At 55.8% G+C, this 20,182-nt stretch overlaps 1 protein-coding gene across 1 annotated transcript in view; it reads left to right on the plus strand.

The window, feature by feature from the left end:
• Window positions 1–1,786: 1,786 nt before the first annotated feature.
• Psmd3 (proteasome 26S subunit, non-ATPase 3) overlaps window positions 1,787–20,182 on the plus strand; it is a gene marked incomplete in the record, with an annotated part of 18,692 nt that continues 296 nt past the window's right edge. Inside the window, 12 exon segments of the mRNA XM_005394339.2 lie at window positions 1,787–2,163; window positions 3,086–3,276; window positions 5,083–5,220; window positions 6,861–6,997; window positions 7,825–8,015; window positions 8,324–8,427; window positions 19,009–19,123; window positions 19,200–19,319; window positions 19,393–19,496; window positions 19,681–19,836; window positions 19,925–19,975; window positions 20,052–20,182. Of these exon segments, the coding sequence (XP_005394396.1) occupies window positions 1,947–2,163; window positions 3,086–3,276; window positions 5,083–5,220; window positions 6,861–6,997; window positions 7,825–8,015; window positions 8,324–8,427; window positions 19,009–19,123; window positions 19,200–19,319; window positions 19,393–19,496; window positions 19,681–19,836; window positions 19,925–19,975; window positions 20,052–20,129 (1,602 nt within the window).

A 20,182-nucleotide genomic window follows, 5' to 3' on the forward strand; every position in this document is an offset into this window, starting at 1 on the left:
TTCAGTGGTACAAACGCCTGCCTAGCAAGCACAAGGTCCTGAGTTCAATTCCCAGTGCCAAAAAAAAAACCAAGAATAGCTTGTACATGTATAAAATATATATATCTATCTATATATAGATATATATATGAGAATGTATAAAAACGTATTTTCTGCTCCTTACAATAGGGCATGACTGTCCCTCCCAGGTCTAAATCTGAGGATTCCCATTTATGGAGGGTATCAAACTTCCAAGACAGAGTGAATTTTTTGTTTTGTATTTTAAGAAACTTTATCTGCCCTGCAGAATCACTGGTAAGTCGCTTTTTTTTTTTTTTTTTTTTTGGCACTGAGGACTGAGCCCAGGGCCTTCCCAGTCATTAATCTTTTTTGAGACATGATTGTGCCAAGTTGACCGGGTTGGACTCAAACTTGCAATCCTCCTGCCTCAGCCTCCCAGGCTGCTGTGACAGGCACCGTGTTCCAATGACTGGCTTAAGGAAGTCCTTTGAAAACAGCTGGCAGCGTTTCTGGTCCAATTTCCTGCCCCTTATGTAAACTAGGAGGTAACATTACATTGCTTCCCATCCAGCTGCCGGTCTGGATGCGTAAGGTTCCCCCAGCGGGCAGGAGCCCAGCGGTCTTGGCCAGTGGGGGCTCCCCTGCTATCTCCTCTGCCCTCCCACCACACAGCAGCCCTGAGTCCAAATGAGTTACGTGGCATCTCTACCTTCGCCGAGTGCTAGCTATCCCTGGACTGTAGAACCCCTGTGTTTGTTTATTTTTTTTTTTAATTTTTTTTTTTTTTTGGTACTGGGAATGGAAGTCAAGACTTTGAGTTTGCCAGGCAGACACTGTGCCGCTGAGCGATATCCCCAGCCCTTTTATTTTTTTGAGACAGGGTCTCACTCTGTAGCCCAGGCTGGCCTTGAACTCGTGGCACGCCTCCTGCCTCAGCCTCCTGAGCGCTGGGATTACAGACCTATGCCACCACACTCAGCCAGTACCCCTTTACTTACTTTATTTTAGTTCGGTTTTTTGAGACAGAGTCACTCCATGTAGTCCAAGCTGGCCTTGAACTCACTATGTAGCCCAGACTGGACTCAAACTCAGAGCAATCCTCCTGCCTCAGCCTCCCCAGTACTGGGATGACAGGTGTGCGCCGCCATGGCCGGCCCGTTTTCATTAAACTGCCGTGATTGTACACAAACGTGGTCTTCCCCATCCACGTTCCCAGCACGGAGAGATAGTATGCCTTAATCGCAGCGCTGAATTAAAATCTAACAACTTTGAAAGTCCGAATGGATACCACGGTGTTCGTCACACTTTCCAGTTCCCTTTATTTTAAACTCAACGACCTGGCTCCACGTCCCTCCTCCTCAGTCCTTTCTTCCCTAGCGCTGGGTGCATCACGCAGCTGTTAAGCGCTAGCCAGGTGGGTCTCAAGGGGACCCAGCCGGGGGCACATTAGGTAAACCTGGGCGCAAAAGCTGCCCGGCAATTCGTGACGTCAACTCTCCCCGCGCTCGTATAGGTCCTACCCACTCCAAACTCTTTGGGGTGCTGTTCGAGTCCAGCGTAGCCCAGGTTGGAGCCTGAAGAGACCTCTCGTGGACATTCACAGAAGTGTACCCAAGAGAAAAATAGAAGGAAAGCGCCACACTTTAAGTGTTTCAAAAGAAAGCCCCACTTGCGCATACAGACTCCTCCCAGCTTGAAGATCCGCCCCCATCCTGCACCTCGTCTGTAGATTTCTTTCCCCTTCCTGACTCGGCCGGCGGCTCGTCGGGCCTGGTGTTTCCCAGCAGGCTCCGCGCTGGGAAGGCGTTTGCAGCTGCTCCGTCATCCCGTGGCCCGCTGCGATCCCGCGCTCGTGTGCAGGCCCGGCTCGGTTTCTGGTCCCCGGTACGAGACTTCACGCGAGGCCCCGGGCTCGGTCCGCGGACTAGGCCGCGACTCCGGGCACCATGAAGCAGGAGGGCTCGGCGCGGCGCCGCGGCGCGGACAAGGCGAAGCCGCCGCCGGGCGGAGGGGAGCCCGAACCGCCCCCGCCCCCGGCCCCCCAGGACGTGGAGATGAAGGAGGAGACGGCGGCCGGCAGCGGGGCCCCCGGGGAGGCCGACGGGAAGGCGGCGGCCACGGCCGAGCACTCGCAGCGGGAGCTGGACACCGTCACCTTGGAGGGTACGGGAGCTCGGGGCAGAAGCGCGCCACGATCGCGGGTGACAGCGACGCCGGGGGTGCGGCTTCTCCCGGGATCGCAGCGCGGCCGCCCCGACCCCAGCCCCGTGACGGAAGCCGGCCTCCGCCCGCCCTGCTGGGGTGGGACCTTGGGCTCGCTGGGCGCGGGCGCTCGCCGAGTCCTGCCTTCCGACCGCTGCCCGCGCCCGCGCCCGCACCCGCACCCGCACCCGGCGGGTTCGAGCCTCTGGCTCTGCTCCTAGGTGCCAGTTGCGTGCCCTGCTCCTCTTGCTCCCCTTAGTTTTACTTTTCCCACGCCGAGCAGGCTTCCGCATGTGCAGTGGGCAGAGTGAGCTTGCGCTGTGAGCCTGGTGCTGCGTTCTGGGTTCTCGATCAGTGGGACCAGACTGCTTAACTGGGTTTTCTCTGAACTGTGCGAGAAGCCACCTCAAAACACTGAGATAAGCAAAGTTCTGCTCCTGGGTGGAGCTTTTGAGGACGTGATAGCATTGGCCGCAGAGCTGTTACTTTAAAGTTGGACAACAGGAGCAATAATAAGGTCCTATTACCTAAAATAATGTGATAGTAGCAGAGGTGCATTATCGTGTGTGTGTGTCTGTGTCTGGGTCCGTACATACACACATTCCCCACCACAGCTATACTTCCCCTTGTCTCTTGGCTGTATCTAAAAACCAGTGTACAGAATCCATAAATACCACTGAATGTGATTGTATATTGTTTCCCTCGTGTGTAGCCCGGGCTGGTCTCAAACTTGGCTGATCTCCTGCCTCAGCCTCCCCAGTGCTGGGATTACACACCTGCGCCACTGCATCCAGCAATAAGTGTGTTCCTGAGAACCGCTGGCCAGAAGTAGTGAGGAACTAGGAGTAGGGAGTAACGGTGTCTTTTCTTCTTGGTCCTGCAGACATCAAGGAGCATGTGAAACAGCTGGAGAAAGCTGTTTCTGGCAAGGAGCCGAGATTTGTGCTTCGGGCCCTGCGGATGCTGCCTTCCACTTCACGCCGCCTCAACCACTATGTTCTCTATAAGGCTGTGCATGGCTTCTTCACCTCCAACAATGCCACCCGAGACTTCTTGCTGTCCTTCCTCGAAGAGGTGAGTGGGTCAGGCTGACACCCCCGGGACAGATTGGATTTGTCCCAAAGACCTATCCGCTCTCTGCTGTAGCATGAGTAGAGATACCTGATCAGTCTGTTCTTTCTTTTTTGTTGTGGTTTCATCTGTTGGTTTTGTTTTTTTTTAAGACAGGGTCTTGATACATAGTACAGACTGGCCTTGAACTCACTATGTAGCCCAAACTGGCCTTGAACTCTCAGTGATCCTCCTGCCTTGGCCTCCTGCCTCCCTGCCAAGTGCTGGGATGACAGGCATGGACCACCAGGCCCACCCCTAACAAACCATTCTAACACCTGGCCGGTAGCAAGGGGACCAGACTTCCCTATAGTGTTGCTCTTGCAAGCCAGGGAGTCATCCCCTTGGCCAAGCTCATTTCCCTGTAGCCCCGCCTCCAGCCCTGTCCTCCAGTTGTCTAACATCGCAGTTATCCTAGGAGGAAGCTTTACTGTGTACAAGGATAAAATGGGTTAAGAGTGTAGGTTTTGCAGCTAGAGTTAAACTTGAATCCAAACCCTATCAGGGAGTTCCTGTAGGGCCTGGGGAGTGAGTTAACATCCTTTGCCTCGTTTTACTCCTTCATGGGGTGTGATGAATAGATTGCAGGTGGGAGGAAAGTGCTGAACTCCTAGAACAGCTCCTGACTAGCAGGCCCAGCGGAGTGGGTTGGATGGCGGAGTGCCCCTGTCCCGGGACAAACTCATTCTCCTCTGGAGGTGTGAAAGCCCCCATGCACCGCGCATCCCAGATTTCCATCTTCCTACCCTTCCTTCCTACCCTTCCTTCCACTTCAGCCCTATCCCGTGCACTCGAAGAGTGTGGGAAAACTTGGGAAATCCCCGGAGGCCAGACTGTGAAGAGTTGCTTCCTGGGAAAGGAAAAGTGCACCCTCCAACCTGCCCGGGATGGTTTCTACCTGTCACATCCCTACGTTCACCTAACGTGATTTTTTCTTCTGGGCTGACCTAACACAGTGTTTGTCTCAGGTTAAAAATAGGTTAATGTATGTGTCACTCTCTTCAGACTTTCTTACACACTTCCTTTCGCGCTTCCTTACTTCCATACACAGAAATTTTTCTCTGTCTCATTCTTGATTGATTAAACTTTGTCTGAGAATATTTACAGTGGTTCCAAATGTGGTGGTCTTAGCCAGGCGTGGTGGCACACCCCTGCAATTCTAGGACTTGGAAAGCCGAAGCAGGAGGATCTCTGTGAGTTTGAGGCCAGTCCAAACTATGTAACAAGACCCTGTCTCAAAAAAAAAAAAAAAAAAAGTGTAGTCGTTTAATCTTGACTTAGGCTAAAGGCTTCTTGAGAATTTCTTTTTTTTATTTTTAAAAAATTTTTGTTATTTGAGACAAGATCTCACTATATATTCAGACTGGCCCTGAACTCAATGTAGCTCAGGCTGGCTGCCAACTTGTGGCAATCCTCCTGCCTCAGCCTCCTGAGCATTGAGATTGCAGGCCTATAACACCAAGCCTAGCTAAGGGTTTCTTATATCAGAAGAAACCTTGTATCTTATATCTTATTTATTATTAATCTTGTATCTTATTTCTTTTATGCTCCCAGGGTATTCTGCAAAGAGTCTGTGGCACTCCTTTAACCCTTTGTGTGTCTGCCTCGTTGCTGACCTCCTGGACTCCCTCAGGAGAGAGACTTACATTTTGTGTATCCCTAGTGCCTGGCAAAATCCCAGTACGCCAGAGCCCTGAGCAAATCTCAGCAAACACACGATGGGTGCTCAGTGTGTTCCTGGTTGACTGACCCTCCTCTGCCCTCTCGCAGCCCATGGACACAGAAGCCGACTTACAGTTCCGCCCCCGCACGGGAAAAGCCGCATCGGCCCCTCTGCTGCCGGAAGTGGAAGCCTATCTCCAGCTGCTCATGGTCATCTTCCTGATGAACAGCAAGCGCTACAAAGAGGTACCCAGGGGCCGGGGATTTAGCTCAGCGGCATAGTGCCTGCCTGGCAAGCGCAAGGTTGTAGGTTCGGTTCCCGGTACTGGGGGGGGGCTGGGGGGGCTGGGGGGGGAGGTACCCAAACGCCGGCATGGGGGGCTTTGGGGGAAGAAGGGGTGGGTCCGATGACAGACAGACCGGAGTGCCACATAGCAGCACCTCGGGCAGATGCGCCTCTCCTGCCCATGCAGGACGTGCAGATCGAGAGGCCCATCTTGCAGGACTGTCGGTCACTGCTGCTACGTAAAATAAGAAAACGAGGACAGCACGGTGCTCTCGTGGGACTTCAGTGAGGAACGGCTGCTTTTCTGGGGAGATGGGTTGAGCATCCCTAGACCAAGCCCCCCACATCCCGAACTTTGGAGCTCTGGCTCGAGCCACGTGGGAGGGAAGTTTCCGACCTGGCTTGAGTGATAGGACCCCCTCACCCCTGGGCGGCTCAAAGGACCGCACTGAGTGACCTCAGGCCGAGTGGGTAGGCAGCGTGTGTGAAACTAAGTGAATTTCAGGTTCAGATCTGAGCCTTTGTTGTGTATATGTCAATACCCCAGATTTGAAAAAGAGATCCTACATCTGAGCGCTTCTGGTCCCGAGTGTTTCCAGAAAGAAATAGTCAGCCTGTCCACACTGGGGCAGCTCTGTCGTCACCCTGACGTGAGGGTGGCCGTCGTGACAGCTGCCATGCCTCCCTCCCTGTTTTATTTGCCTGTTTTGAGATAAAATTTCACCCCTTTGAGGTGTCTAGTCTGGAGGTTCTGCTGTTGTCACACGTTGCACAGCTGCCACTGCTCTTTGCAGGACATTGTCGTCACCCCAGAAAGAAAGTGCGGTATTAGCAGGCACTGCCTCTCACCCTCGCCCTGCCTGGCTCCCATTTCTCGTCTGTCTCGGGATCTGCCTGCTCCGATATTTGTTCGGATATTTCCTGGTAGTGGAGTCACAGCTATACCCCCTGGTGTCAGGCTCCATTCTCTTAGCAAGCATAAGGGTTTTTCTTTCTTTCTTTCTTTCTTTCTTTCTTTCTTTCTTTCTTTCTTTCTTAAATTTTGAGATGTAGCCGGGCGTGGTGACGTGGTGCTGTAATCCCAGCTGAGGCAGGAGGATGGTTTTGAGTTTGAGGGCAGCCTGGGCTACAAAGTGAGCTCAAGGCCAGCCGGAACTGCATACTGAGACCTCGTCTCAACCAGTCAATCAAGCGATAAATGCATACGTACGTGCGTACATACATACGTAATACATTTTGAGATGTCTCCTGAAGTCACCGAGTTGCCCATGCTGGGCTTGAACTTTTGATCCTCCTGCCTCTACCTCCCAGAGTGCTGGGATGGCAGGTGTGCACCACTGTGCGTAAAGATTGTTCCATGCCGTGGCAGGTGTCAGTCAGAACTTCCTTTTTGTGGCTGAAGAACCCTCCAGTGTATGGAGGCACCACCTCGGCTTGCCCATTTTTCAGCCACCAAGCGTTGTGCCACGTTGGGGCTGTTAGAACACGTGTGTGCAGGCTTTGGTGTGAGCGCATTTCCAGTCCTGGCTGGCTGTCGGGAAGCACCACGCCGGTAACCCTCGGAGTTACTGCCCCTTGCTTCTCGTTGGCTCTCTCCCAGGCACAGAAAATCTCCGATGACTTGATGCAAAGGATCAGTACTCAGAACCGCCGGGCCCTGGACCTCGTGGCCGCCAAGTGTTACTACTACCACGCCCGGGTCTACGAGTTCCTGGACAAGCTGGACGTGGTGCGCAGGTGCGGGCGGGGCTCGGAGCTCGGCCCTGAGGGCTACAGGAGGCGCTGGCTGGTGGGAGGCAGGTCCCTGCGGGTACCAGGCCAAGCTACACGTCGGGCCCTCGGGGAAGAAGTGGAGAATACGCTGGCTGTTGGAAATGGTCTGGCTGTGCCCTGCACCCACCTCCAGGGAGGGCTGATTTAGGGGGCGGAAGACACGGCTGGGAACATCTTGCCCCTGCTCAAAACCTGCACTGGCTCCTTTTTTTTCCCTTTTTCTTTCTTTTGTTTTTTTTTTTTTTTGAGACATAGTCTCACTATGTAGTTCAGGCTGCCTTCAACTTGCTATGTAGCCCAGGCTGGCCTTGAATTTGTGGCGATCCTCCTGCCTCAGCCTCCCGAGTGCTGAGATCACAGGTGTGCACCACCACACCAGCTGCAGTGGCTCCATTTTCATAAGGAAAAGCCAGAGTCCTTCCCCTGCCTCCGCCTGCCACGCCTCATCATACCCTTGTCCCTGAGTCCCTCCAGAGCAGAGATTGTCCTTTTTTGTGCAGCTAGGATAGCACCCCAAAGCTGGGCATGATAGGAAACACCTGAAATCCCAGGTACTTGGGAGGCTGAGGCAGGAGTGTTGTAAGTTCAAGACCAGCCTAGGCAGCAAAATGAGACCCGTCTCAAAAAGAAGTAGTTCAGCACTTGACCAGTTGCCGGTCAGTGGCTGAATATTCGGTGCGTAGCCTGCAGAGCAGCCAGGGTCACTTTTTCAGGAGCCGAGGGAGTGCAGAGGCAGAGGCAGTTCTGAGCTGCGGCCCAGGCTCTTAACAGCTTTCTCTCCGCCTCTGAAGCTTCCTGCATGCGCGGCTGCGGACAGCCACTCTCCGGCACGACGCGGACGGGCAGGCCACGCTGCTGAACCTGCTGCTGCGGAACTACCTGCACTACAGCCTGTATGACCAGGCGGAGAAGCTGGTGTCCAAGTCTGTGTTCCCCGAGCAAGCCAACAACAACGAGTGGGCCAGGTACCTCTACTACACAGGTGAGCAGCGCCCCCAGGGCCTCGGGGGGAGAGGCGGGGCCGTTCCCCCGACACCGTCTTTTAGCTTCTTGGTTTCTGTTTTTGAGACAAGGTCTCACCATGTAGTGCCGCCTGGCCTTGAACTCACTATAGAGCTCAGACAGGCCTCAAATTGCTGGCACTCCTCCTGCCTAAGCCTAAGGCTGGGATTGCTGGCCTGCGCCCCCACGCCCAGCTTCCATGCAGGTTTTCTGAGGGTGGGTGTCTGGCAGTCTGGTTTTGCCAGACTCGGGTGACCCCGCTTTCCTGACACAGTGCTGTCCCCCCAGGGCGAATCAAAGCCATCCAGCTGGAGTACTCAGAGGCGCGGAGGACGATGACCAACGCGCTTCGCAAGGCCCCGCAGCACACGGCTGTGGGCTTCAAACAGACGGTGAGCACCCCCGCTCTGCTCCTTGCTGCTGCACTGCGTCCCCTCGGTCCAAGGCTGCGGGGTGCTGAGCCCTGCCTGCCCCGGCCGCCCTCCTGCAGCGCGCTCTCCGGGGAGGCCTGTGAAGACTCCTGAGTCCTGCTCCTTTGTCCGCCCCGCGCCCTTGTCCCCATCAGACCGGCACTGTGTCCTGGGAGGTCCTGGGAGGTCGGTCTGACTGTGGCCGGGGAACTTGGAAATTCCTGGGCGACAGGCGTGGGTGGGGCTGGAGCGTGGCCGGGCGGAGCTGTCACCCATCCGGAGCTGTTGGGCACTGGGCGAAACAGGAAAGGGGAAGCGGCATCTCTAGGGCAGAGATGGAGAATTTGGCCCAGAAAGAGTTCTGGGCCTGGTGACGTCCAGGGGCATTCAGGAGCCAAGGTTTGGACCTCGTGACCCCCCTGCTCCTCCGACCACAGCCTGGGGCTGCTCTGCGCTGGCTTCAGGTCCGAGTCTCCGAGACTCCTTTTATTTCTACTCGAAGGTCAGAGAGAGGCGGAGGAGGTTTGGTCAGATAATCAGAGGAATGATGGTCTTGCATTTGAGCTGGTTTTCGAAGGATGGGTAGGATTCTCACAGGAAGCGGCTCTGCAGACACGGGGCATGTGTGCAGACCGTTAGATCCTTGCAGTAGGAGTCACGCTAAAGTGTCTTTCAAAACTCAGTAAACTTACAGCTGGATCTGGTGGCGCACACCCTTAATCCCAGCACTCTGGGAGGCTGAGGCAGGAGGATCAAAAGTTCCAACCCCACCCGGCATGTGGTAGTGTGCCCTGGGTTTGATCTAGTACTGACAAAAAAAAGTTTACTTCTCCCAGTCCTGCAGGCCAGAAGCCCAGGGTGGTAGCGCCAGAGTACGTGAGGTACAGCGAGAGCCGGTGCCCGGGAGTGCACCGCCAGCGTCCGGCGCCCTCTCACAGCAGATGGCTCTTCAGCCACGCTGTGCCTCCGTTCTTCCTGAAAGGGGGCTGCTCTGCAGGGTTCGTGCTGTGTTGCTCTCGGCAGCTCCCCCATCTCCCAGTCCCCCTCGGACCCACGTTCGTCCTGGTCTGAGCGCAGTCCTGGCCTCCAGCCAGCTTCCGCATGGCCAGCCTCACCTACCTCAGTTCACCAGGCCTGCCCCAAAGTGTCATTCAGCAACAGGAGTGGGGTCGCAGCCCTAGGGGCGCAAGGTGACAGCATCCACGGGGCCGGCTGCTTTGGGGTTCACATGACACACACGCACCCCCAGGGGGCACCTTCCCTCTCTGGAGGTGCCAGTCTCGGTGGCCTACAGCCTGCCCTTCTGTGTCACTTTACCTTGGGCCCCTGACAGACGCCTTGTCTTTAGACGTGGTCACATGTTGGGACCCTGGGGGTTGTCCTGTTACAGAAAACAGACCAAACACATGAAGAAATGGCATAAAGGAGGTTTAGGAGGCGGTTTATTACACCAGTGGGCTTCTGACTAGGGTCTCTTCTAAAGAGCCAGAGCCCCACCCAGCAGGGTTCCAGAACTTTTAAAGGGAAAACAAGCCAGGAGGTACAAAGGCAGATTTGGCGCCTGCGATTGAAGGGTTGGGTGACGTCGTGGGTTGCTGAAGGAGTTTAAACATCCCAAGTTACATTGCAAGGCCATCAGTTACACAAAGGCCGTAAAAAGGAATATTCTGTTATCTGGCTTGCTCGGACATGTCTGCTAGGTTTTGGCAGGTATTGTTGAGCTTTCTAGACAGGTTTTTATTTAAAATTTTAATTTCCTTCCATTTTCCCCTCTGTTAGTCTATTGGGAAAATCATTTCAGAGATACTGATATTTAAGGCTGTACTGGGCATGCTGACGCACACCTGTAACCCCAGCACTCGGGAGGCTGAGGCAGAAGGATCATTGCGAGTTCAAGACCAGCCTGGGCTACCAAGTGAGCTCAGGGCCTATACTGAACTGCACAGTAAGACCTTGTCTCAAAAAATTAAAAAAGTAATTTTAAAAAAAATTTTTTAAAAAGGCTGTATAGGAGGTGCCCAACCTGACCAGTACTGCTTGTTTGCTTTGTAGTAAAGGGGATGAGCCAATTTAATAAGCGAGGTCCTGCAAGAGTATGAGAAGGGGGCCTTTTAGTGGTCCACCGAGCGCCCAGCCGTGGCTGTCCGTCTCCCTGGCAGCTCCACCAATAGGAGCCTGTTCGCGTGTCAGGCCCACTGGTGTATTCATTCTCACCACTGGTGGGCAGTCTCCCTAACACCAGACTTGCTAGCATGACAGCAGCAGGCTTCTGGAAACAGGCCGGTGCCTCCCTGTTGCCCAGTAAGGAGTCTAGAGCTCTGTGATTTTGGAGGAGCACTGCAGCTCAGGAATCAGTGTGGTCCTGCAACACGTCAAGCCCTCCCTGAGCAGCTGTAAAATCGCCCTCTCTTTGGGTACCCAACTGTAAGTGCTGTTGTTGGCCCACACCCAGGGCAGTGGCGCTGAGGGGTAGACTCCGCTATTGCTGTCCCAGCCCGAATTGGCAGTAGCACCAGGTCATGCTTTTGGCAAGATTGGTGGCCATGTGTGGGGCCCTGCTGACCTGAGTAAACAGAGAGGTCAGGCGCGAGGTGGGCCAGCACACAGAGACTCACTTTTGTGCCCCAAACGCCTGAGGGATGCCGTCAGAGCAGATGAAAAAGGTTCCACGCGGGGCCATCGGGGTGGCAGTCGGAGCATCTGTGCGCTCAGCTGAGGCATTTGGCCTTGTAAAGGCACAAGAGGCAGGCGGCCTCCCCACCTCCGTCGGGTGGGGCCCAGGGTGGAAGTAGGGTTACGGTGAGCGCCATCCGCGGTTCAGCCTGAAGCGCAGCGTGAAAAGGCGGGGGGTACACAGAGCAACAGTCATTTCCCAGTCTAGGGTCTGCTGCTTGGAGGGGCCGACGGGTGCTGTTGGCCAGGCGCAGTAGGTCTGCTGTGAGGGGCCCTGCTGGGACCCATTGGACTGAGGCGCCGGGGCCCCAAAGGGAGCAGCGGCAGCTTTGGCGTAGGGAGCTTGAGGTGGGGCGTGACAAAACCTTTGTAAAGATCGCTGTCGTTCCTGGGCCCTTTCCCACCATCAGTGCAAACTACTTTTTTTGGTACTGGGAATCGAACTCAGGACCTTGCACTTACCTGGCAGGCACTGTGCCGCTGAGCTACATCCCCAGCCCCTACCATCAGTTCAAACACCAATTTGATGACCTTTCAGCCAGTGTTCGTGAGTGGGGTCAGGGATTGTATAATTTACGGGATTGCAGGTTCCCTACTGGCAGTCTGGGTTGGAGGGGCTGGGTCAGAGGTACTTTATCCCTGGTAAAGGTGCCATACTCCAGGTAGTAAAGGTTTGGGCAGCCCCAGTGAGGACAGAAGTCGTTCGGGTCCCAACAGTAGCCCCAGTGGAAATGTTGAGCCAGCTGATCCCATCCAAGACAGACATAGGTGTTATCAGTCCGATAGTCATGTTCCCAGTCAGCCTCCGCAGTCCAAGGAAAAGGGGCTGGTTATGTCACCGCAGCCTGAGAGGGCTCGCATCGGGTTCGGCGAAGAATCTTCGTAGTGCGGCCAGTTGGCCTTGGAACTCCGGCGCCCTCAGTCTGTGTAGCAGGCGCGTGGGCCAGGCAGGCTAAGAAGGAGCAGGCTCAGGTCGGTAGTGGAGTCATCCTGACCCCAGGAGAGGCAGCTCAGAGTACACAGCCCTGCAGTTACCCCAGTGCAGAGGAGAATGAAAGTGCCCTTGGAGGGGACTTTCCAGTCCTCGGAGGACACTGCCCAAACCCTAGGGCGAACACTGAGATGAACAGGAGGAGCGGGACCAGAAACCAATCCGGGCAACGGACCATGAATCAATCAGGGCAGATGCTCTGGTGTACGCTGTCCGCCCGGCTTCAGCCATGCATAAATCTGCGTTTCCTGAGTGACGAGAGCAGGGCTGTGTGCACGTCATCTCCCCAGGTCTGCAGAGGAGTGGACTCGTCGGGGGAGGCTTTCTGGCAGTCGTCTGGATGAGCTTTCTTGATCTGAGAACGATGGATGCATGGCTGGGTCCCAGAAGGAAGATCTCAGAAAGGCTTCTGTAGGAGCCCCTCCAGGTGGATTGTAGGGGTTCCTTTATCCAGTCTTTTACCCGCAGTAGGTCTCTTGCGTTGAAAGTGTATGCGGGGGTCGCTGCAGGGGATGACTGCCCTTTCAGCTATACTCATATATTTGAGAAAAGATGTTTCCTAACTGTGTAAGTTGTTCCTGCAGAGAGATGTGTTCCCTAGCTGGCATAAGTCTCCCTGGAGACCCCTGATTCTAGGTGGCGGTCTTCCCTGCAAAGCACGTACAGTCCATGGGTCCTAGCGAACTTCAGACTTTGAGGAGGCCGTGGGAAGCAAATCCACCCATGGTGCCTGAGTTTCTTGGTAATAGTTAATATTGACTTGGAAGTCCTATTCATCCTTTCAACTTTTCCAGAGCTTTGTGGCCTGTATGCTGTATATAGGTTTCAATTGATTTTTAATTCTTTAGTTTCTGGGTTACTTCTGCCAGAAGTGCAGGTCTGTTATTACTGCCTATGCTGAGGGACAGCCCATGTCTGGGGATAATTTCTCTTAGTAATACTCTGCAGACTTGAGTGGCTTTCTTTGTTCCAGTGGGCACTGCCTCCAGCCACCCAGAATAAGTGCAGACAAGCACCAGGAGATATTTGTAGCCACTACGTGGCTTGACTTACGTAAAGTCTATCTGCAGGTCTTCAGAAGGGGAGAGTCCAGCATGTTGGATAACAGGTGAGGGTTTAGGTCCCAGTGGGGGTTCAGTCTTTGAACAGATTTGACGTCTCTACTCACAGAGGCACAAATTGAGGCTAATTTTGGGAAATCATAGTAGCAGCTTATAAGCTGATTCATAGCAGTTTTTCCTCCACGGGTGATATGATGGCGTTTTACCCAAGCATAGGCCAAATTCTGTGGAACTATCGTCTGATCATCCGATAAAGTCCAAGCACCTTTTGGACCCATGCAGGCCTCTTCCTGTCATGCCTGTTTAATCTCTTCCTTGGAGTAGCAGAGGGGCCCGCTGTGGAGCCTGAGGACAGTTTTGGGGGTTGTATCACGTTGGGCTTCTGCATTCTGTACTAAGCCATGCATCCCCCAGGTGGAGCCTTCTGCCACGTTTGGCAGCTTCCCCTGCTTTGTGATTGCCAAGAGGGAAGTGTCTTTATTCTTTGGTGCCCTTTACAGTGAGCAGTGACCACCTTCTTAGGTTTCCAAATTGCAGTCAGGAGGTGAGAAAGCTCATCCTTGTTTTTAGTTTCGATTGTTTATTTTTGCATTTTTGAGACATGGTCTTACTATGCAGTTCAGGCTGGCCTTGAGCTCACTTTGTAATCCAGGTAGGCCCTGAATTTACAACGATCCTTCTGCCTCAGCCTTCCAAGTGCTGGGATTATAGGTGTGCGCCACCACGGCCAGCCTTCATCCTTGTTTTTAATTTGTTTCCTTTTGCTCTGACAAGACCACGTTCCTTGTACAGCATTCTGTGGACATGAATAGTGGCTGAAGCATTCCTCGAGTCAGTGTAAGATGTTTATCTTTTTCCCTTTTGCCCAGTTGAGAGCTTGTATTAAGGTCCAGGTTCAGCTGTTGAGCAGACCAGTTTGGGGAAAGAGGCCTGGTTAGGAGCAGCTCTTCTGTAGTAACAACTGCGCGGCTGGCCTGGCGTTTTCCAGCCCTAACTGAGCTGTTTCCATCCACAAGCGGGTGTACTCAGTGTTAGGCAGGGGTTCCATCTGCAGGTCTGGCCGACTAGCGGGAGTCACATCAGGTAAGAGGGACAGTCATGGCCTGGGGGCCAAGCTCAGTGGGCAGGAGGGTGGCTGGGTCCAGGGGTTTGACCAGTTGGAAGGTAAGTCGGGGATTTCCAACAGGCCATCCCTAGAACTGGGTGACGCGGCTGTTCAAGAGCTGGCGGTGTCCCCACCTGTCCAGCAGTTCTAGAACAGCATGTGGAACCTGTTTTTGGAGGGGGGCCTGGACTGTTGGGTTTTTTTTTGTTGTTGTTGTTTTGTTTTTTGGTTTTTCTCCGGTACCGGGAACCGAACTCACGACCGGACTGTTGGGTTTTTGTCTCAGAGTCGGTTTGTCACCTCTCTGCCCAAGAGGACAGCAGCTGCCAGTGCTCTGGGGCAAGGAAGCCAGCCTTCTGCCGCAGGGTCCGGGTTCTTTGATAAACGAGCGATGAGTTTTCCCAGGGGCCGACTTCCCAAGTGAGGAACGTGAGCAGCGTGTCCCCTTTCATCCGCGAGCAGAATGAATGTTCTGGTCGCGTGAGGAGTGCCCAGTGCCGGCAGCTGAGAGTCGTCTTGATGGTCTGGAAGGCCTGAGCCTGTTCCGCAGTCCGTGTTACTAGTTCTCTTTCATTCTCGTTTCCTGTCGGCATGTCATATAGAGGCTTAGCTTTTTCAGCAAACCCCAGTGTCCACATTGAACAGAAGCCTGCAGCGCCCTGGAATTCTCTAAGCTGTGGTTGTTTTGAGGCCTGGAAATGGAACAGATAAATTCTTTGCACTCAGGGGCAAGGTGCCTGAGGCTTTCTCCAAGTCAAGCCCCCAAAGTGCCTTTCTGTTCGCATACTGTGCCTTTCTGCGAGACTGCAGCGTATGCTCAGCAGGGGCCGGAGGAGGGCCTGTGCTCCCGGTCAGGGTGTCATTGGCGTGCTGTGTGAGGGTACAGTTGAGGTCGGCGTGGACTAAGTCAGCAGCCGGTGCTTCCCCAAAAAGTGTGAAGGAATTTCTGAAACCTTGCAGTAAACGAATCCAGGTTAGTTGGCCTTTCTGTCCCATCTCGGGGTCCTCCTATTCAAAAGACTGGGAGGGGCAACCCGCAAGTGGAAGAAAGCATCTTCTAAGTCCAGACGGGAGAGTGTGGGGTTGGGGACTGCCGAGTGCAGAGCTGTGGGGGCTGAGGTGGTGGCTCGCAGGTGCTGCGCCGGCCAGTAGTGTCCATTGGGCTTTCTCACCGAGGAGGGGAGCGTCCCGAGGCGATCTGCAGTCTGCCAGGGTCCCGGACTACTGCTTTAGGCCAGAGACGTGGGGCTGGATGCCGAGTCGGGCTTCTCTTGAGGTGGGGTGCTGTTCAGCAGCAGCAGGGATCGCAGCTGGACGGAGGTTGGAGGTCGGTCACGGGGGGGTGATTGACTGCAGGCCCCAGAGGCGAGCCCCTGCCCATGCTCCCGGAAACAAGTCTCAGAACGTCAGGCACTTCAGGCTGATGCAGGCATTCTTCTCGGGGTACCTCAGTCAGTGTCACATCTGGAGCAGTGGGCCCAAGCGTGAGGGAAGCTGGCTGGTCTGGAGCGAAAGATGGTTGCTCACAGTATTAAACAGGGTCCAAAGGAGCTGCTGATGGTCATCCCGTGTCGGCAGGTGGGTCTGGAAGGTGTAAGGAGGTCAGTCACTGCTTGAGGCTTCTCAGCGTAGGACAGGTTACGGTGCTTCCAGTTCAATCTACAAGGCTGATGATACATCAGGGGCAGTTGGGTGGCTGCGCCTCCCTGGGCTCGGGTGGACACGAAGTGGCCGCTGGAGATGAACTGGAGGTCCGAGCTGACTAGCAGAACAAAGGCGGTGGTTGACAGGGCAGTCACTGTCTGATAAGGAGTCGGTGTGGGGTTCAGGAGGCGCTGCATGGTTGTTGGCAGTGGAGTCGTGGAGTCTGGGATAGCGGCCTGAGGCTCCGGGTGGGTCTGAGGGGGCAGATGCAGGCCTCTGGACAGTGGTAGAAATTCCAGAGCAGAGCAGCGTGGGTCTAGTGGAGTCAGGAGTAACTGATGGAGTCGAGAGACCACTAGAGGGCGCAGCTGGAGCGGGCGAAAAAGGATGTGGGATCAGAGACGCGCAGTGACCTCCGCAGCGCTCTGCATGGGGCGTGCTGTGGCAGCGACGGTGCTGGCGGTGATGGCAGTGGCTGCAACACGGCAGAGTCTGGGAGGGCAGGACAGACACACGCGTGAACAACAGCGGCCGCAGTGCTCGGATCAGCAGTGGGGACGCAGAGGAATCTGGAGGAGGGCCCCCGCCCCAGGAAGGCTGCAGCAGCCACTCTTGGGTGAGCAGGCACGCTGAGGCCTGCCGAGCAGCTTGGGGCCCCCAGCTGTAAGGAGGGGGCAGGATGGACTTGGGGTCTTCAGGTAGGACAGGACAAAGCTGCCCTGGTTTGGGGCAGGCCTGAGAGGGTTCAGGAGGTCTCTGGGGTTTGTTTATGACCAGGATGTGCCTTTTGTCATGCGGAGCACAAGCAGAGAGCCAAGGCACAGGCTAAGCCAGTAGGGGAGCTGGTCGGGGTGGCCATCTCGGGGCCTGTTGGACATCTTGACATCGAGACTTCTTCAGGCACAGGTTCGGCCCGTCAGTCTCACAAAAGGTCTGGAGTTTCCAGGGTTTCGTTTTTATTCTGTAGTCACCAGGGAATCTTTTTGCAAAGTTTTTCAGCATTGCAGTCTAGGATTACAGGTTTGCTGTGGCTTGTACCCATTCTGTTACCCGATGGGGTGTGTGCTGTACCTTTGAACGGTGCCGCAGCAGACAAGGGTGGGTGTCCCTCCAATGGGAAGCCAAACGCTCATTGGCTCGGGCTGCTCCCCTCTCGGAGATGCAAGTGCATCCGGGCAGGCAGGAGGTATAAACCCCATACCAGGTCCCACACCCATTACGGAGGCTGATTTGCCTTTTGCCACTTAGATGAGACTACGGAAATACAGAAACCCGACCCAGTCGAGCTCCACAGTTCTAAGGTCCCAGAAGGGTCTTGTACCATGGAGCACAGACAGGACGGCCTACTGCTTTCATCATCCGGTAGAGACACTCACACAGTCATTCAGCAGGCACTCAGAGATTAAACATTCCTCTTCCCTCGAGGGTGGCCTTAACTAACTAATGAGAGGTGATCAGACTCTCCTTCTGCCCAGAACTGGGCAGGGTGGACTGACAGACAGACTGACTGGGGCACTTTCTCAGAGTGCCTTATCTGAAGACTCAACTCAGCTGCATCTTCCCCCCTTTTGGGTCTGACAGGGGCCTTTGGCGCCAAGCAGGGGCCTCTGGTCCGGTCCAGCCTTCCAAGGGGACTCCCAGAAGGGCCGGAGGGGGTGCCTTCCTGCCAAGGATCCAGAAGAGGTCCCTGCTTTGCCCACCAGGCTTCGGCCAATGACCTAAGCGGTCAGCATGGTCTTCCTAGCCAGGGAACCAAGAAATGTTACAGAAAACAAACCAAACACAGGAGGAAACAGTACCCAGGAGGCTTAAGAGGCAGTTTATTACACCGGTGGGCTTCTGACTAGGGTCCCTCCCAAAGAGCCAGAGCCCCACCAAGCAGGGGGCTGGGCTTTTATTAAAGGGAAAGTGAGCAGGGAAGGTACAAAGGCAGATTTGGTACATATGATGACATCATGGGCTGCTGAAGGAGTTTGAAAACCTGAAGTTTACATTACAAGGCCAGCAGTACACAGGGCAGCAAAAATGGGTTACACAAAGCAGTGTTCTGTTATCAGGCTTGCCTGGACTTGTCCACAGGTTTTGGTGGGCATTTTTGCTGGGCTTTCTAGACAGGCTTTTATTTAAAATTTTAATTTTCCTTTCAGTCCTTGCTGTGTGATTCTAGCTTTTGGGGACTATTGGTTTTGATTTGCATCTTTGTGGGTTTTGTGAGTGAGAATTTACTGAGAACAGAATCTAGGACCTTTTCCCTGAGCTACACCTTCTGCCCTTTGTTATTTTGTCATTTGGAAATAGGGTTGCACTTCAGTCTCCCAGGCTGGCCCTGAACTTGCAATCTTCCTGCCTCAGCCTCCCAAGTATTGAGATTACAGGCGTGCACCCCGCAGCCAACTTCGATGTGATGATGGACCCCTCTCCTGAGCGCTAGCTCTGGGAATCCAGCTCCTCCCCTCCCCGCATCTCTGTAGAGGCCCCGGACACTCGGCCGATAGCACAAGCCTAGCGGAGCCTCTCAGGCTGAGCCCTCCGGCTCTGCAGAAGCCGTGGGCCCGCCGCCATCTGCGTCACTGACCAAGCAGAGCTCGGGGCCAGAGTCCCCACGTGCCCGTCCTGCCCCCGCGGTGCAGTGCAGCCAGCCGGGCGTCACTGCGCTGTGCTTTCCCTGCACTTGGGGGTCACTCCGTGGGCAGCTTCCTGGCACGCGCTTGTAATCCCAGCACTCTGAGAGGCCGAGGCAGGAGGATTAGAAGTTTGAGCCCACCTGGGCAGTTGAGCAACCTAGCAAAACCCTGCCTCAGAATTTAAAATTTAAAATACAAAGGACTGGGGCTGCCGCTCAGGGCCAATCCTTGGGTCCGTCTCCCGGTACCACGAACAGTAAGGCCGGCTTTGCCCGTCCACACCTCTGCTCACTCACTGGGCCTGTCAGGACAGCCTGCTCTGCGCTGTCGCCCCTCCTCCACAGACAGCCACCCGCCGCCTCTTCCCCAGGCAAAGGCTGCGTGTGGCCAGGGCCGGGCATTCCCAGAGGCTGCGGCCTGGGCGCCCTCGCCCGCGCGGGCCTGCCCACTATCCCATGTCCGCAGGTGCACAAGCTGCTGATCGTGGTCGAGCTGCTGCTGGGCGAGATCCCCGACCGCCTGCAGTTCCGCCAGCCCTCGCTCAAGCGCTCGCTCATGCCCTACTTCCTGCTCACGCAAGGTAAGGCTGCCCGCTGCCCCCGGGCCCAGCCGCTGCCTGTGCCCGCCTCGATGCCCTCCCCTCTCCCGTCCCGCAGCCGTCAGGACGGGGAATCTGGCCAAGTTCAACCAGGTCCTGGATCAGTTTGGGGAGAAGTTTCAGGCTGACGGGACCTACACGCTGATCATCCGGCTGCGGCACAACGTGATTAAGACAGGTGTGCGCCCGCGCCCGGCCCGGCCCTCGGGACATGGGTGGGGAGCCCCGTGCCCACCGCCCGCTGCCCGCAGGTGTGCGCATGATCAGCCTGTCCTACTCGCGCATCTCGCTGGCGGACATCGCGCAGAAGCTGCAGCTCGACAGCCCCGAGGACGCCGAGTTCATTGTTGCCAAGGTGGGCTGGGCGGGGGCCAGGGCCGGGGGCAGCGGAGAGGGGCGGGGCGGAGGGTGTGGGAAGGCGGCGCCACAGTCGTCCCGGACACGGTGAGTGCCGTGCAGCCGGGAGGTCACCCGCGAGTGGTCACGAGGGAGCGCGGGGAGCACGCGGGGCGCCCCTGACCGCTGCCCCGGGGCCGCAGGCCATCCGCGACGGCGTCATCGAAGCCAGCATCAACCACGAGAAGGGCTACGTGCAGTCCAAGGAGATGACGGACATCTACTCCACGCGGGAGCCGCAGCTGGCCTTCCACCAGCGCATCTCCTTCTGCCTGGACATCCACAACATGTCGGTCAAGGTGCGGCCGCCGCCCCGTCCCGTCCCCGGCCTGGGCCTCGCCCTCCGTCCGCGGGCGCGCGCTCAGTGCCCCTCTCCGCTGTCCCCAGGCCATGCGGTTCCCGCCCAAATCCTACAACAAGGACCTGGAGTCGGCGGAGGTGAGTGGCGCGGCCCCCGCGGGGTGGGACGGGGGACGCGGGACGGAGGACGCAGCCCACACCGCCCTCTGCCCAGGAGCGGCGCGAGCGGGAGCAGCAGGACCTGGAGTTCGCCAAGGAGATGGCGGAGGATGACGACGACAGCTTCCCCTGAGCGGGCGGGCGGCCTCGCCCCTCGGCCCTGCGCGGCGCCCACGGCGCGGTTCG

The sequence above is a fragment of the Chinchilla lanigera genome, unplaced genomic scaffold (genome assembly GCF_000276665.1).
Source record: "Chinchilla lanigera isolate Chin_1 unplaced genomic scaffold, ChiLan1.0 scaffold00050, whole genome shotgun sequence".
NCBI classification, from domain to species: Eukaryota; Metazoa; Chordata; class Mammalia; order Rodentia; family Chinchillidae; genus Chinchilla; species Chinchilla lanigera.